General features: G+C 37.1%; 1 protein-coding gene across 2 annotated transcripts in view; it reads left to right on the top strand.

Moving 5' to 3' along the window:
* LOC129790206 (polypeptide N-acetylgalactosaminyltransferase 2) overlaps window positions 1-15,950 on the top strand; it is a 101,761-nt gene that overhangs the window by 68,909 nt on the left and 16,902 nt on the right. For both annotated transcript variants that reach the window (XM_055827593.1, XM_055827592.1), the window contains one exon: window positions 14,294-14,392. In XM_055827593.1, coding sequence (XP_055683568.1) covers window positions 14,294-14,392 — 99 coding nt within the window. The remainder of the gene's footprint in view (window positions 1-14,293; window positions 14,393-15,950) is intronic.

The following is a 15,950-nucleotide window of genomic DNA, read 5'->3' as shown; positions in this document are numbered from 1 at the left end:
TTATAGTCATATAGCAAAGGTGAATCCAGAATGATAGATCAAACTTGGATGTGTATGGGAAGTGAATCTCCTGGGTCGATGAACACCTTCCTGATGGATTGATTATTTAATGTGTTTAGTTTCTAATAATCCGATAAGGTGGACCCATATACCAACGTTCTATATAACATTGCACTATCTGTCGGAACTTTCCTGATGCTCCCATCGCATTGACCTAATCGATCTCATACACTGATTAATAGTAGATGATGGATATGACCATTTGTCAGAATTAATCGTTTCGTCTGGAGTATTTTTGCGAAAATATGTATTCTCTTTTTAGAACCCGTCATCATGTATAAATAATCTACCCACACACTGACCGTTTGGCTGTTGTCTTTCTCATTTTTCGTGATTTATGAATCGAATTTTTATGACGGGAACATATTATTCTGTCGTTTGACTTCTGTTCATGACCAGACTTCACGCAAGCAATGACTTTTGGGATGCAAAATTGCTTTCTCTTTACTAATGCATACATTACATATACATTTAGCTTTTGATACTAAATATTGAAAATATACAGAATCATTGACCATCCTCAGAGACTTTGGCGCGAATATTCACAATCCCTTCCCTATTTGGGAAAATCCTGCCAAAAACGAAGCTTTCACTACATCATTTTCTGCAATCCCCAAGAGAGCATCCCCTGCGGAGTTGATGACATTGCCCTTAAGGGGTGTTGGGAGTAATATTTTAGGCAAACTCAAAATAAACTTAATCGAGCCCGAGTGACGCCAATAATGGTTGCCAAACTCATACTCACTACATTCATAATCAATTCGTCATTCTCAGATGGTGTCCTCCGGGCTGCTCAATCAATCCTCAACAACTTTACTTTTCTCTGAAAACCATCATTTTCCACAATAGTGAATTAATTATACTCTTGCGCAATGAATATGGCTATAAATAAGAGGACTTTACAAATCCTATAAATTTCCAGAGTATCTCAAGTCGATTAAATTTAATTGCTGTATAGCTATGGAAGTTATCTTGTATGGTATAAAGGCAATTTGCAAATTTCTGAGAGAGAAGCACTTTCCATATTTCCATTGATGGTTAATTGCGAAACACTGAAATGCCTGTGCAGAGTTCTAAAAGTCTTTTATAAAATTCCTTTTTGTAGGACGATATTCCTACAGGGGCTATTAACTACCCTTATTTGAAGAGCTAACGGGTCCCGAACTGAATCGGACGAGCAACAGTGGGCTACTGATACCTATGAGTGCCTGATGAGCGGCATAGAGCTAACGACTCATCTCACTCTTTCACCCAGAGCAGTCCAACCCTAGACACACATAGTGCCACAGCTCAACGTATTATTACGGTAGAAGGGTTTCTCTACCGGGGCACATAGCATTGTTCTACATTTTCGATGTTTTTTTTCATTTTTTTTTTAATTTTTCAATAGATTTTGTTTAAATAAATCGAATAAATTAGTTAAATACTTGGACTACCACGATAAATCTAACCAATCTAAAGCTAATAATGAAGAAAATTGATAAACTTTTCGATTTTGCTCAGGGTGCCGTTAAAGTGTCGGTAGTTTTGGCAAAACGGTCGGTAATTTTGGCAATTATTATTTTTCTGATTTTATTTTTTTTTACTTTTTTTTTCTACCTTCAGTTTGACCAAACTTACCGACAATTTGACCAAACTTACCTACACTTTTGCTTTTATTACCTACTCTTTTGCCAAAGTTACCTACACTTTTGCCAAAGTTACCGACACTTTTGCCAAAATTACCTACACTTTGGCCAAAACTACCGACAAAAAGAATTATTCCTTTTGCTTGCAATTCTTAAATCTTTTTAGTGTGAACACGGAATTAACTGGTCAGAGCTTTTCATCTGTGAATTCTACTTCTTTGGATAAAACATTCAAACCACCTCAATGCAGAGAGAATCATAACCACAAATTGAAGAGTTGTCCATTGGTAGTCCAATTTAGGGACCCAATATGCACATTTACGTGCATGGAGCAGTTAGTACATTTCGACGGATTCAATATACAGATAAGATACATTTCGTGCAATCATCCATAGTTAGAGTCTATCCACTTACTATATTGTATACCAAATGTGATTCTGCACATAATTCAGGCTACACCTCAATACAAACTCTGTATCGTAGAGCGTTCAGAGATGGTAATTCCTGGGACGACATTAGGGGGAGAAAGAGTGGGGGGTGGGCCTGATGCCGAGCATATCTTCTTGCAATATATAGGTTGTGTGTGGGTACGGATGCAAATGGAAAATGATTGCAAATATCTCAAGCATTTTGCCATCTGCCAGTGCTAGACGATCAAATAATGGATGCTCTGAGATGTGATATAATCGCTGGAAAATGTATTTTTGGGTGCCATCCATTGAGTGGGTGGTTTGAGCTTTTTTTTTTTACCTTTCCAGACACTGCGCGCACTTAACTGTATTACGAACATATATACATATTTTTCTGCAATTTCGAAAGCATTGAGGGAAACTTTGTGAACCGTGGATATAACGATAGGGAGAACAATGCAACCCAAAACTCATATACCTCAAGTTGGAGTACAAGGGGTTGAAAAATTCATTAAAAAAAAAGATGTAAAATGCTTTTTCTCGCCAGCAAAATTATGTCTAAAGCGGAAATTGCTATGGAAGAATTCGCTTGGTGCTATGCAATTTTATTAAATCAAAGGCAAATGCATGGAGACTATATACACCTTCTGTGACATTTTCATGTTCTTGGTGTGCACATTTTCAACACGTGTACACAGAGTGATATGCTTTCTATTTCTTTGTGCAAAAAGCTCTTTACTTTACATCTTTTTTTTTTGGATGCACTTTCCACATGATTAAAGTTATGAAAAAAATATCTGATTATGCTCATTTTCATTTCAATTTTATTAACTCGAATATGACCGGAATTTCATTTTATTTTCTCATTTAATACGATTTCGATTTTTCTCAAGAATTTTCCTGAAATTTCAATGCAGGGAGGGTATCAAAGTTCAAAGTTATATTGAAGAGTTTATGGGTTTAATGTACGTACAAGCACATAAGTATATAATATATATTTAATAGTTCTTTTAGTTATATATTCTACTCTCTGCGGATTTGCATTAAGGAGGTGTTTAAATAATATGTACAAATCTCGTGTATCGAGTATTCGAATTTACCATTTAAATCCTCAAACCCACATTATCCACACAAATTGAACGACCACATGAACTTGTTTCAGCGCTTCATCTTCAATGCTGGCGACACGGGAGCTACACAGAGAGCATTTTCAAATGGGATGGCAAGTGATGCTTCTCTGCAGAGACTCGATTGCTTGTGTAATGCCATTGTCGATATATTCATAAACGTGATCGTCAAACCATTCACCGAGTGTGTCTCCTGTTGTGTTGTCGATTGAAAAGGAAGGAGGAAAAAAAAGAGAGCCGAGGTGGAAATGACGATAGCGTGTATGTTGGCGGTTGATGATGGTGCATCAGGGATTGGGGAGAGGATGGGATATGGGGTAAAGCATCAAAGAGGCAAATCGACACGGAAAATGTGGGTTATTTACTGATTATAGAATTTGATGCTGTCTGGCTTGCTGATGCCCAACACAGTGCGCCAGCTTTCCGCTCTAATGGACAGCATTGCTCTCTGCAGAAACTGACCAACATTTCAGAGCACATGGTATGGTGGCATACAGAGGAAAGTGCTGGGTGCAAAAAGTGGAAGCACACATTATAGGGCACTTTGGGGTATGGGGGGAGGTGCATGGAGGGGGGAGAGAGATGTTTATAGATATTGTATGTGTGAAATGCTTTCACGGCATTGTTGTGCATATACGCGGTAAATTGAATCCATTAAACGGTTGAAAGGTTGCACTTGCCTTGAAATAGTTTAATGAATTTGCCTCCTGGCATGCGGACCGCCGCAGTGCTCGATGGTCCCGCATTCTTCCTACCCCCAGTTGGATTGAAATGAAATTTACGATATTATTGGCCCACTCTTCCCTAACTGCCAATATCTCTTGTATATCGAAGAGTATACTGCGAGAAATCCTCTTTGGGTATTGATACACCAGATGTGCTGTGAGTCGAACAAGTCTCCTCTGTCGCTTACCTTTTGCCGTGTTTGTAGTCAATGCTATTTCATTAAAAAAAAATTCTTTCTTTAAAGTTTTCTTAAGCTCTGCCTAGGCTAAATGAATTCGAAAGGAATCCAACAGCCGTAAAATAATTTAAAAAAAAACAGAAGAAATAGAAGAAGTTAGGCCTAAGTTTCTTACACCATGCTTTAATTACTTAAGCTAAGTCTAAGTTTTCAAAGCTAGGTTTAAGTTTTTTAAAGCTAGGCCTAAGTTTCATAAGCTGTTCTTAAAGATAGACCTAAATTTTAAAACTAGGCCCAAGTTCTTAAAGTTAGGCCTGAGGTTTTAAAACTAGGCCTTGCTAACTTTAAGTTTTCATGCTACATTTAATTTCTTAATATTAAGTAAGGCTGAATAGACACTGAATGCAGTTTTGATTAATTTTTAGGAATAATCAGTGCTTAAGTCAGTCCAATGCATATGTAGAAACAAAAATATTTCTGCATTGTTAACAAAAAAAAAATCATTATACAATTGTTCGGAAAATTCATAATTTTCATGTATTTTTCACTATATATGGTCTAAATATAAAGCTGATACGATTCAGCCGGTTGATCTTCAATTGGCTCACCAATTCTGTGCATGTGCAGTTCACCCTCATATTTCGTCCCCAGCTATATATGGAGGGGGATGAATGAGATTTATTCCGCGACGGTATTCAATTACATGTACATGCGGGAAGACAGTGTTCGACTCCATGTATTTCTTCTGGGGCTTTATTGTCAAATTGTAAACAACAACGTTGGAGCAGACACATTCGAGATGTATACGGAAACTGCTTCAGGAACCAAAATGGGGTGGAATACACCAACTTCTTGCAATTTTCCACCCAGTATGGGCTACACAAAAAGACATGGCAAAACTACAAGACAGATAGTGAGTGTACAAGCTGGATGAACCGATGAAAAAAACGGCATTGGGGTATTCGTTTTTTTTTTTTTAAAAAGGGATTGCCAAACAAGAAATATACTGAAATACACGAGAAGGAAAGAAACTCAAATAAAATAAATAGTTTCACAGTGAATTTTCACTCGAATAGTTTCTCCTACCAATAAATTCAGTCTTTGTGTATGTATAAACAGAAAGACAGAAGCATCAAATCCCATAGAAATGCAGTGTCTCTTGTGAAAAGGAGGAGATCTCTTTTATTGATGCCAAGGAATTTTGCGGCCCAATATTGGTTTGTGGCTTTCGTTAGTTAAAATGGAGTTCCGGTTGGCAATTTCCTCTATATAGTGGCGAAGCTAGAGGGGCTCTAGATACGAAATGGTTATCGTTTCTTGCCAATTTTTTCCATCATCAAAAGTTTATCACAACGTGACTGATTTTGAGGGGCAAGCATAATAAAAGTGTCGGAATTATTGGGCAGAGGTTATATATTTTTCTAAGGAAGTATATAAATTTAAAAAAAGGTATAATCCTTTCTTTAGAGACGATGTGAAAAAGCCGGAAAATCTAAGCCTTTCTCGTACACTTTTATCTGCAGTAAAATAATAGAAAGAAAATTAAGTAAGAAATTAAAAATTCATCAGGTTCAACTCATTAGCAAAATAACTCGCTTATATGAGTCTTTTTATTAAATATTCAATACAAAAAAAGTATTCTAAACATTTTGAAAGAATAATTTCAATTAAGTCAAATAAATCCGGAGATTTATGCCTTAATTAAATAAATTCCATTGTTTTATACCCAATTCTTTTGCGTATAAAATGGAGTGCATAACATTTATCTTTTGAATTTTCATTAGTTACCCCCGCAGGTCCCGAAAAACTCAAGTATGTCGCAATAAAATGTTTACTGTATTTTTTTCCCATTCCTACAAGGCAAAAGAATAGGGCGTTTTATTGTGCGAGGAAAGTGGTGTGGGACATAATAAAAGAAATATTTTAGCTTGTGGTATGAGTTGGAGGAATCCTGTGAAAAAAAACTCCTAAAAGAAAAGCGAAAGGCAACCATTCGCGGGATAGAGTCCACTTCTGCCAGAGATTAGTTTTAGGGTGAATTTAAATGAAAAGTCAAGGGTTGTGATTGGAGGGATTGGAGGGATTCTTTCTAAAGAGTCAATTAATATTTGTTAAATTCGATTTCTTATTTTCTTTGAATTTGAGGATTAATAAATTATTTTTTTTCTTCCATTTCTTTCTAGTTAATAATCTAACTACACGGAAGTTCTCTAAAATGTACATAAATTCAGAGATTTTCCGGAACATGTTTTTTTCCGTTTATTTTTTTATGTAGCTATGAGCTTTTGAAATGAAATGGATTTAATATAGCCCTCAAACTCGCTCGAATGAGACAAATAAAACATTCAATCGAGGGATATGAGCTCAGAAAAAACCCTAGAACGATATTGTGGGAAATAAATTGTGGGGAAATCTTTAAACATATAATTAGGTTGTCTCACATCTACCTCATGAATTTATTTATGTGCATCAACCACCCACGAAAGACGGTGAATTGTGTGTCCCGGTGTGGAACGATCCCTGAGAATTCCTTCACTTCTTTTCCACCCCAATTTCTCCTACTGCCCCCCTCCCCAAAAGCTCTGCAATGGACTTTTGCGTGGGCGAACGCGTGTTTCCCATGCATTGGTATGGGGGAGCCATATAAATTCCCCAAAAGGGACAGACAAACGGCAGAATAGAAGATATAGAGCTACTTACTTACAAGAGCAAATAAAATAGAATGGAATAAACTCATGGATTTAGATACAGAAATTACAACTTCTGATCACGTTTTAGTCATTTTGCAGTTACACAGCGACACTCTGTACAGCATTCCACATGGAGTGCTTTCTTGGTCCAGAAGCCATGAACGCTGTGGCAGAACTTTTCGTGCCATTTTTGTATTGAAAAAAAAAACTCCAGTTCTGCTAGAAACGTCTGCAGAGGCGTCAGGTCGCAAGTTCAAACGAATTAACTTCCAAAGGGGGTATTCATATTAATTTTAAGTGATATAACATTTTATTAATAGCGAACTTATAGTTCAATTTAACGGAAAATATTTCTTTGGAAAGAATTATTAAGTCTTAAAACTTGAGCGTTATTGGTTAGGGATAACCAATTTGGGTTATTTTTTAACCGAAGTGTTTATGAAACTTTATGTCCGAATGATAATCCCCGCGTTTTCACCTTCTAGGCATGATTAAAATTTTATCATTTATATTCAACAGAATATGTCACTGTGGACTTTCTTTTGGGTGTAAAATATAGCCTGGGCACCTTTTAATTTGGGCACAGAGAGCAAAAGAGGCAAAGAAAACCCCGAGACCACATGCTTGTGTAATCTTATTGAAATTGCCTCGTGGATTGTTTGAATATTTAATTGCAGCAGAAAGTGTAGGAGAATTTCCCCCCTTACAATGTTCGCACCAACCCCACACTCAAGCTGGTTACCCAGTTTAATTAAAGACCTATTTGGAAGAATCTAAAGCTTCGCCATGGAATTAAAGGACGTGCTCCAAATGCAAAAATCTCAACCGTCTGACCATTCAAAATCCCCTTTTCATGGCCACTCTCAGGAGTTTCCCAGTGCGAAGATCATATAAATGCTCAAACACATCCCAAGTGTTGGGATTCCAGCAACTGTTACAGAGGGTGTCGAGATTGCATTTCAAAGTCGAACGGTTGCTATGAATATTCAAATACGACCGTACTATCGGGCAGGAGGTATGTACATTGTACATATTATATAGGTTTTTTTTTGCCCGTACCCTCAAGCGCCCCCATTCCCGAAACACCGCGGATTTCCATCATGACTGGATGATGCTTCCACGCGAAAAACCACATCGTATGTACACATAGCATGCGATTTCCTCGCTTGGAGATGAGTGGGTTAACGTTTCTCGTGCTTTTCAATTGTGTCTCTCAAACACGTTCCTCGTATCACCGAGCAAACAACCCCCAGAATCCCCTTACAGCTTCCTGGCTCCTCTCGCACGGCGCACTCAAATCACACAAATGGAGATTCGATAGAAGGTTTTATTAAATTTTTCAATCACCATGGTTTTTCATCTCTTGTGTTGTGCCCTGAACCTTTGATGGTGGATTGAGGTATTTTCCTATGAGGCAACAACTATTCTAGGTAGGTAGTACATAATAACATTCATACACAGCCACAGGCTTAATTTCCCATCACGTGATTGTTTGCTCTCAATTAATAAGTCTCCAAGGATCTTTAAGAAAAACTCTTGAATATTGAAAAACTTATGTATAAAATAAAGATTTTATTCAAATATTCGATAAATCAACTCATGTATCCCATAAAATCATGAACCATAAATCATAGGCTTTTCATATGTGAAACAAAATAATGTAAGAACATTAAACTATATAAAACAACCTGGGAAAATCGTAGATTGGAAAAGTTCAATCTTGAATTTCTGAGAAAGAAAAAATCCATGGGGTCTCCCGAGAGACCAAAATCTTTCTGAGTCGCTCTTTTTTTCTCTTTAATGTCCTTCGAAAGTTTTCCAATTATTACATATTATTGGATTTATTGGAGAGTTGAGGGATGGGAAAGAGGCTTAATAGCGGAAAAAGGGGTATCATCCCCAAAAGACTCATATGTACAATGTTGGAAATAGAGTGGATTCCCTTCGTAATGTCGTGCGAACATTCGCTGTGCTTTCCCATTCGAGGAGGCTTAACTTGTCTCTGGGTTTGTTGAGTGGAAAGTTGAGCCCCAAAAACTCATCCCAGTTGAACATTCTCATGTGAAATCAATGAGATCCGGAAGGAGTGGTGAAATTGAACACTATGGGAAATTTCATGGAATTTCAGCCGGTTGCGCGTATTTCTTGTTGACAAGAAAGTCTGGGTGGGCCAACTCATTCTTAAGATCATACACCACATCATCTGATGTCACATCCCATTGGGTGTTAATCTTTCAACGTTGCATCATGTCGACGTCTCGGTACCCGAACTTCTAGTCCCCCCAAAGACGATGATGGAGTGAAGTTTCGAGGCAACTAAACTTTACCATTGAGCGCAATCATCGGATGCACGGAGCTAGGACGTGGGGTTGGCGATGTCACCGCGCTAAATGTTCTCCATTCCATCTTCAAGAGCATCGCCGTCCCCTATATATGCAAAAGCTCTCGAGAGTCTTTATCTTTTCAATTCTCATGTAGTGCACTTCAAGGGGTTCCACCAGCAGCGCCGGGGTATGGACGGCGATACGGGGGAAAGAGTGGAAAATGAGAACATGGCAATAGTGACGGCCACACTAATAAATTGGCAACCACTCTGGAGATCCATCATTTGTCCGCACTTTATTGGCGGATGCGATGAGAGAGCAATGAAAATGCGGTATCACTTGAGTCCCTCTAACCAGACAGCTCCTCTTTGCTGAAATATAACACTGCACCGAAGCTGTCAATGTGGCTCTGAGGGGGACCATTCATTAATCTTCCTCTTTTGCCCCTTCACTTAATGGAAGCCACTTGATTAGAACAAGTGAGTTTTCCCGTTTTTCTCATTATTTTTCTTCATCTCGTAATTCGTATTAGTTTATTAATAAGCAGACATAGATACGTATGTACATAATGTATCATAATAAAAGGTAGTTGCAATATTAGAATTTCAAAGGTTTAATCTCAAACCTGACTTTAATAAAGAAAAAACACAATTTAAATTAAAGATCAAATTTCTAAAGAATCTAGCACAAATTCATATGACATTCAATGAGCTTTTAAAAACTAAAATGGTTAGAAGTTTTATTTTAATTTTTGTAAAGTTTTTTATCTAATAATAATAAATAATGAAGTTTTATTTAGAAAACCTTTTTAGCATTTTGCTACATTAAACTCATATTATTTTGTTACTTTGGTTCCAATTAACAAAAGAACTAACCAAATTTTATTTTTAGTATGTTTGATTCTCATATAGAAAAGCCCAAAAAAGCTTGTTAAAAATTGATAAATATTCTAAGGACTTTTTAAAAGAGCAAAAATGTTGACGATTCAATTTCTTAAAGAAGGTTTCATTCAGAACTTGTTGGCATCTGCGGCATGAAACTTCGAGGAGACGTACAATCTTCGGAAAGCTCATTAAGAATTCATCCAAAGATTTCGCGTTGCGGCTCTATATAGAATGAAAGTATCAATGCAATAAATCCGCCCCATCAACTTTCTTCCCTGGTGAGAGTGCACAAAAATTCATGGAGCATCGTAAAAGGGAAACACAAGTGCTTTGACCCTAAAATGATTATCCTTCAGCGGTAGTAGTACTTCGGGAGCAGAAAAAAAAACATTTAGGGTGTGTATTTCGGAAGTTGGGCAAGCTTATGATCGGCTGTAAAAAGAAGCACTGCCCATAGTTTTTGATGGCTTCATCCATGAGTGGTTTGTTCTCCTCAAACGCATTCCTGATGCGTGTTGAATCGATTCACTGTCATTAGGACAACGCCATTTGAGAACGCAAAGTGGATTTGCGTGCCTTGAGGAAAGTCGCACACACACCAATGTTGGGGGAAAAACCTTCATTGGATCTCCCCCGTAACAATTTCTTTTTCTCAGAATTTTCTGTGACGTGGAAAAGTCTCTGGCGAAAATGGTGAATCGATACGGTTTCAATTTCATCTCACAGAGGGGATTTTCTCACATGCGGATTCCGTATATGGGTGGGTTAGTAAAGGGGGCCTGATTATGATTAAATTATTTTATTTTCAAGCAATTCGGCAAGATTGAATTTTGGCCCAGGACTCATCTGAACCCCTTTTCTGTTGCTGGCCCCTTATACACCAAATAAAAATCCCGTCTATTCTATTTTCAGCACATTTACACATATGCAAAATTGAAAGCAATTGCGATGAGAATCCTCCCATTGTTTCACGCAGAGGAAGCTACTAAATATATCTTTGTCTCTTGCCAGGAATGGTACATGAATTCTGTGAGGATTTGAAACCCACGCCAAATTTATATAGTATGAGGATTCGAATGAAATGCCAAAGCTTATTTTTATCGTTTTCTCTCCAAAAGAGACATGCCAAAATGGGGGAGACATAAGCGAATGGAAAAGAATAAACACTCAATATTACCCAGATGCTGACAAATCATGAGACCCAGATCTCTCCTCGATTTTCCCATCTGCTGACAATCTCTCACATACAACATTACTCCCTATACGTCCTCCGAACAATGGGCTAATTGCAAATTTCATCATATTTGCTTGGTGTGTGACTTCACGTTCACTTCTTGATCCGAAAAGCGAAGCTCAAACGGAATGATTGGAACTCGACGAATTTTGTCGTCAAACAACCATGAAGAGCACTGATGTTGTAACTATCGTCCCACGACCTGAGATAAAAATCATAAATAAAATTTTCTTTCCATAAAAATAACAAAGAAATGTCATGTCTTTCTTAAAGATGTTGGTATTTAATCTTGAGAAGCATGGTATTGACAACAATGAGAAATAATTTTGTGGTCAGGGTTTCTTGACTATGTGAAAAATTGATTTTTTACAGAATGACAAGAAGATATTTTTACGTATGAAATAATAATAAAAACATTGAACCCTTGTGCAAATAGAACAAGCACAGAGTATCAAAAGGTCACAGTAAAAGTCGAATGTTCTTATTTCTTGCGGTTTCAATGACGTATTTAACTAATAAACATTAGTTTATTTTTTTTTAATTCTTTTACAAATTAAATTTCAGTTTTTCATCTCATTGTCCTTTCAACCTAACTTTGATCAATATTCATTCTGATATGGGTTCTAATGTTAAAATTCTATAGAGATGAACTTTATGTGCTCAATTCTCAAACCTATACATATATACATTTGAACATTCTCTTTATGTATCAACATCAATGTTTAATGAGATATGTGCATTCAAAGCTCTGTGGTGTTCACACTGTGAGTGTTTTCTGTGGCAAACAAATCACTTTAGGTGTCCGATGGCTCAACAATTTGGGCGACTAGAGTGCAGTAATTGGTTCTGAGTGTACACTGATCCATTATTGATTTGATGCCACAGATTGCTCTAGAGTGTCCGAAAGCACAACCACTACTAAAGGATTTTTTTTGTTTGTCTATCTTGTGATGTAATTTCCGGAAATACTAATCTTTCAAATTGTCTGTTTTGATGGATCATGTTTCAGTGCAAAAAAGGACAATAAGATTTGATGTGCAAAGAAAATTGTACAAATAGTAGGGGAGACCGGGGTTAAAAAAGTCACTTAAGGGTTTAGAAAAAGCTCAAAATATCATATTTCCCAAATGGATAAAGCGAAATGTTTAGCTCATTTCTTTAGGAAATTTACTGCCCTATAACTCTTTCTCACAAGGGAAGGTTATACATTTAAGAGCATGGAATGGCTTGAAATTTTCACCAAATATTCTTTACAATGTATAAAAACCCTGTGCCAAGGGTTTTTTTCTACAGATCCGTAGTTTAATAGTTATAATTAATTAAATTTTCCCATATAAAATTCATTTTGGGAGAGCAAAGCGCTGGAGAGAAACGCAAGAGAGAGAACTACGCGCGCGTCTGTGTGAGTGAATAGTGGTAGAGTAGCGATCGCACGGGCAAAGAACTGCTTACCACTATTCACTCACACAGACGCGCGCGCAGTTCTCTCTCTTGCGTTTCTGTCGAGCGCTTTACTCTCCCGAAATGAATTTTATATGGGAAAATTTAATAAATTATAACTATTAAACTACGGATCTGTAGAAAAAAACCCTTAACACAGGGTTTCTATACATTGTAAAGAATATTTGGTGAAAATTTCAAGCCATTCCGTACTCTTAAATGTATAACCTTCCCTTGTCAGATCATTTTGTTCTATCTAACTAGGAAATATGATATTTCTGGCTTTTTCTAAACCCTTAAGTGACTTTATTAGCCCTGCTCTCCCCTAGGTACTATACTATACCTATATGTACCTACAATGTATATAATATAACCTATAAGCACTAATATGTATGTGGTTTGTAGTGAGATTATTTAGAAGAGATATTACACAACACAACGGCCAAAACCACTGGGTCAATACATCTTCAACTAGACATTGTGGCGCTTTGAGACACTGAAAAGTCACTCGATTGGAGTCGATGGTTGTTGAATAAATTCCATTGAGAGTGAAAGCAAATGACCAAAGACCAAAACCGAACATTTGCGTAAAACATTGTGAACAGAAGATGTTGCACATTAACCTACTAAATTTAAATCTGTATAACCATTATTATTCAAATTTCAATGACCTCAAAAAGTAGATTGATATTAAATAATATGATGAAAATAAGAGATTATAAAACATAAATGCATAATATGTTGACACTATATAATATTTCATTTCAAATTAAATTATTATTTTTTTTATAAAATGCATCAAACTTTCACAATTTTCCAAGCTCAAAATGAGTCACTCTATTACTGCACAAGCTTAGAGCTTTATGGTTGTGTGAAAATGAGATATAACTCATGCCATGCAGAAAAAAAAACGAGTTAAATCTCCATGTGATGAACTCCATTTTGCAGACACCATAATTCCCTCTTCTGTTTAATCTCAATAAAATTGCCTGTAATTCCTGTACACGGTGAGACCCTCGCAGTGGAAAGCTCATGAAAACTACCTGGCGTTTCATTTATGTTTGTGCACTTTTCCATACAACATATACAAATTTGCGTGCTCGGCAACGATGATTGGGAAATTTAATCGTTTATTCAAAGTAAAAGGAAAGGAAAACTCTAACCAAGGGCTCCCCGAGAGCACCTCGACAATCTCTTACATTTCATTGGCTTGGTGTAGTAGAGTAAAAAAAAAAGCTCAACGAAAGCTTAGCGTGTTCTCTGCAGTGTGTTTGTGTTTTTCCGCAAGCTGCGCTACCCAAAAAGGAGCTCACGCTTTCACCACTCAACTTTCAAGCTCTATTCAACATCCACACACCTTAACCATACTGTCGTCTTTCATATGCACGGCTCGGTGTACTTTACGATGTAAGAAGGGCGCATAGTATTTCCTCGCCCCCAAAAATCTCATCCACGCCTCACAATAAATATTCCCCCACACCCCCTCCTTGGTTGGTACGATATTCTGACGTCGCACAAGAATTCACGTATTCATAGCGAAGCGATAAAAGTGATATTTAAATTTAATATTGCAACTTTGTCAACTTTTGCAGGTGTCGGAAGAAGAAGTGGAAGCGCGATCTTCCAGCTACGAGTGTGATTATTACGTTCCACAATGAGGCTAGATCAACGCTCCTGCGCACAATAGTGAGGTAAAGTATTATTTTTCTTTAATCAAAATGCATAAATAATTGAATTAATTCAATTTTACCAATTCTACTTGTTGCACAAATTAATTTGATGATATTGGGGCAAATTAAATTACATAAATTATATATTTTATTGCCCATTCTGGCAATAATATATAATATACTTGAGAGATCATACTGATTTTCCCGATTTCCCTCACTTATTTATTCATAATCAAAATGCTAAACTTATTGTCTACCATTGTTATTCGGCTTCTATGAGTGCAACATTCCTCATGAAAACGCCCTAAATATTCCTTTTATAGTGTAGAGAATGTTTTCCCAAATGCACCCTCTCACGAATCAGTGATATTCCCCTGAAAATGTATGTATAGTTGAACATGACAGCTGTAATGTTAATTAAAATTGATGTAATATTCCCGCCTACGGCATGAGCCCCATCAAGCGTCCCGGTGGGTGTTGCAATGGTGTGTAATTGAAAGCCACATTAGGCTGCAGGAGTCTCGAATTGTGTTTGATTAAAATCCATAAATATGAAAATGGAAATACTGTTTAAGTTCCTCCTCGGGCTATATTCAGGGTGTGAGAGTGGAAAATTTTTGTGAAAAGGTTGAAAGAAGAAGGTTTTTATGCAGTTTTTGCATGCAACATCCCTCTCTCACCGCCCTCTCTCTCTCTCTTTATCAAGTTTCTCCCCATGCTTATGGTAAACGACTTGAAAGGGTACGGAGGGTACTTGTGGGTGGATGAGGGGCTAGAGAAAAGCATTTCTGAAAGCAACTTAAAACTGATTACAAACTTTTCTTTCATACTATTTTGCTGGGAGAGCAAATGAAAGTCAAGTGTTTCTCATTTCATTCACCATCCGGTCTTTCTTAGGGCGGGAAGCCGAGGAGAACCGGAAGGGAATCCCGGAGATTACTGCGAAGAAAGAAGTAGCCAAGGGTATTCGTATGTAAATTATTTGAATTAATTTTTTGGAATCTTGTCCATTTAAAGTTGTGCAAAGCGAGGGTTTATTGGTATAGGTATTTCAGGAGAAAAGATGGAGAATAAAAGAAGTGAAATGGGCGAAAGAAATCTACCTTTAGGGGCCAATTTAGCCTCATGAGGATCAACGGAGGAAAGTCATTGAAAAGGAAAGGTAAATATTTGATCATGCGGAAAATTTGATTGAAAATTTCCAGTGTGGTTGAAGTGCTTGTTGGCAACTTTTTTTAAACAATTTCACTCTATCGACCTCCTTCCCCGTTTGACTTTACCCTTTAGCTCCTGCCTATACACAAGAGAACTTGAGTAAAGCATGAAGTTAATTAACACTAAACTAATATTTTATGGCTTCTCTGTGTGTTGGTGAAGCTACGGAAGGGAATGGCGTGTTTTATACACGGATTTTGCTCTTTTTGCACAAAAAAGAATGGACATTTTAACTAAAAAAGAGTAGGGTTCACCACTGTGCCTGAAAGTGAGCGTGATTTCTCACAGTTAGACATGACAAGAGAATTTTCAGAAGCAAACCCCGGAAACCTTTGTTGACCTTTCCCACACCTCTCGTATGCGC

This window comes from Lutzomyia longipalpis, chromosome 2 (genome assembly GCF_024334085.1).
Source record: "Lutzomyia longipalpis isolate SR_M1_2022 chromosome 2, ASM2433408v1".
In the NCBI taxonomy this organism is placed as follows: domain Eukaryota; kingdom Metazoa; phylum Arthropoda; class Insecta; order Diptera; family Psychodidae; genus Lutzomyia; species Lutzomyia longipalpis.
Note: the sequence above shows the minus strand (reverse complement) of the source record. Positions and strands in the feature narration are given on the sequence as shown.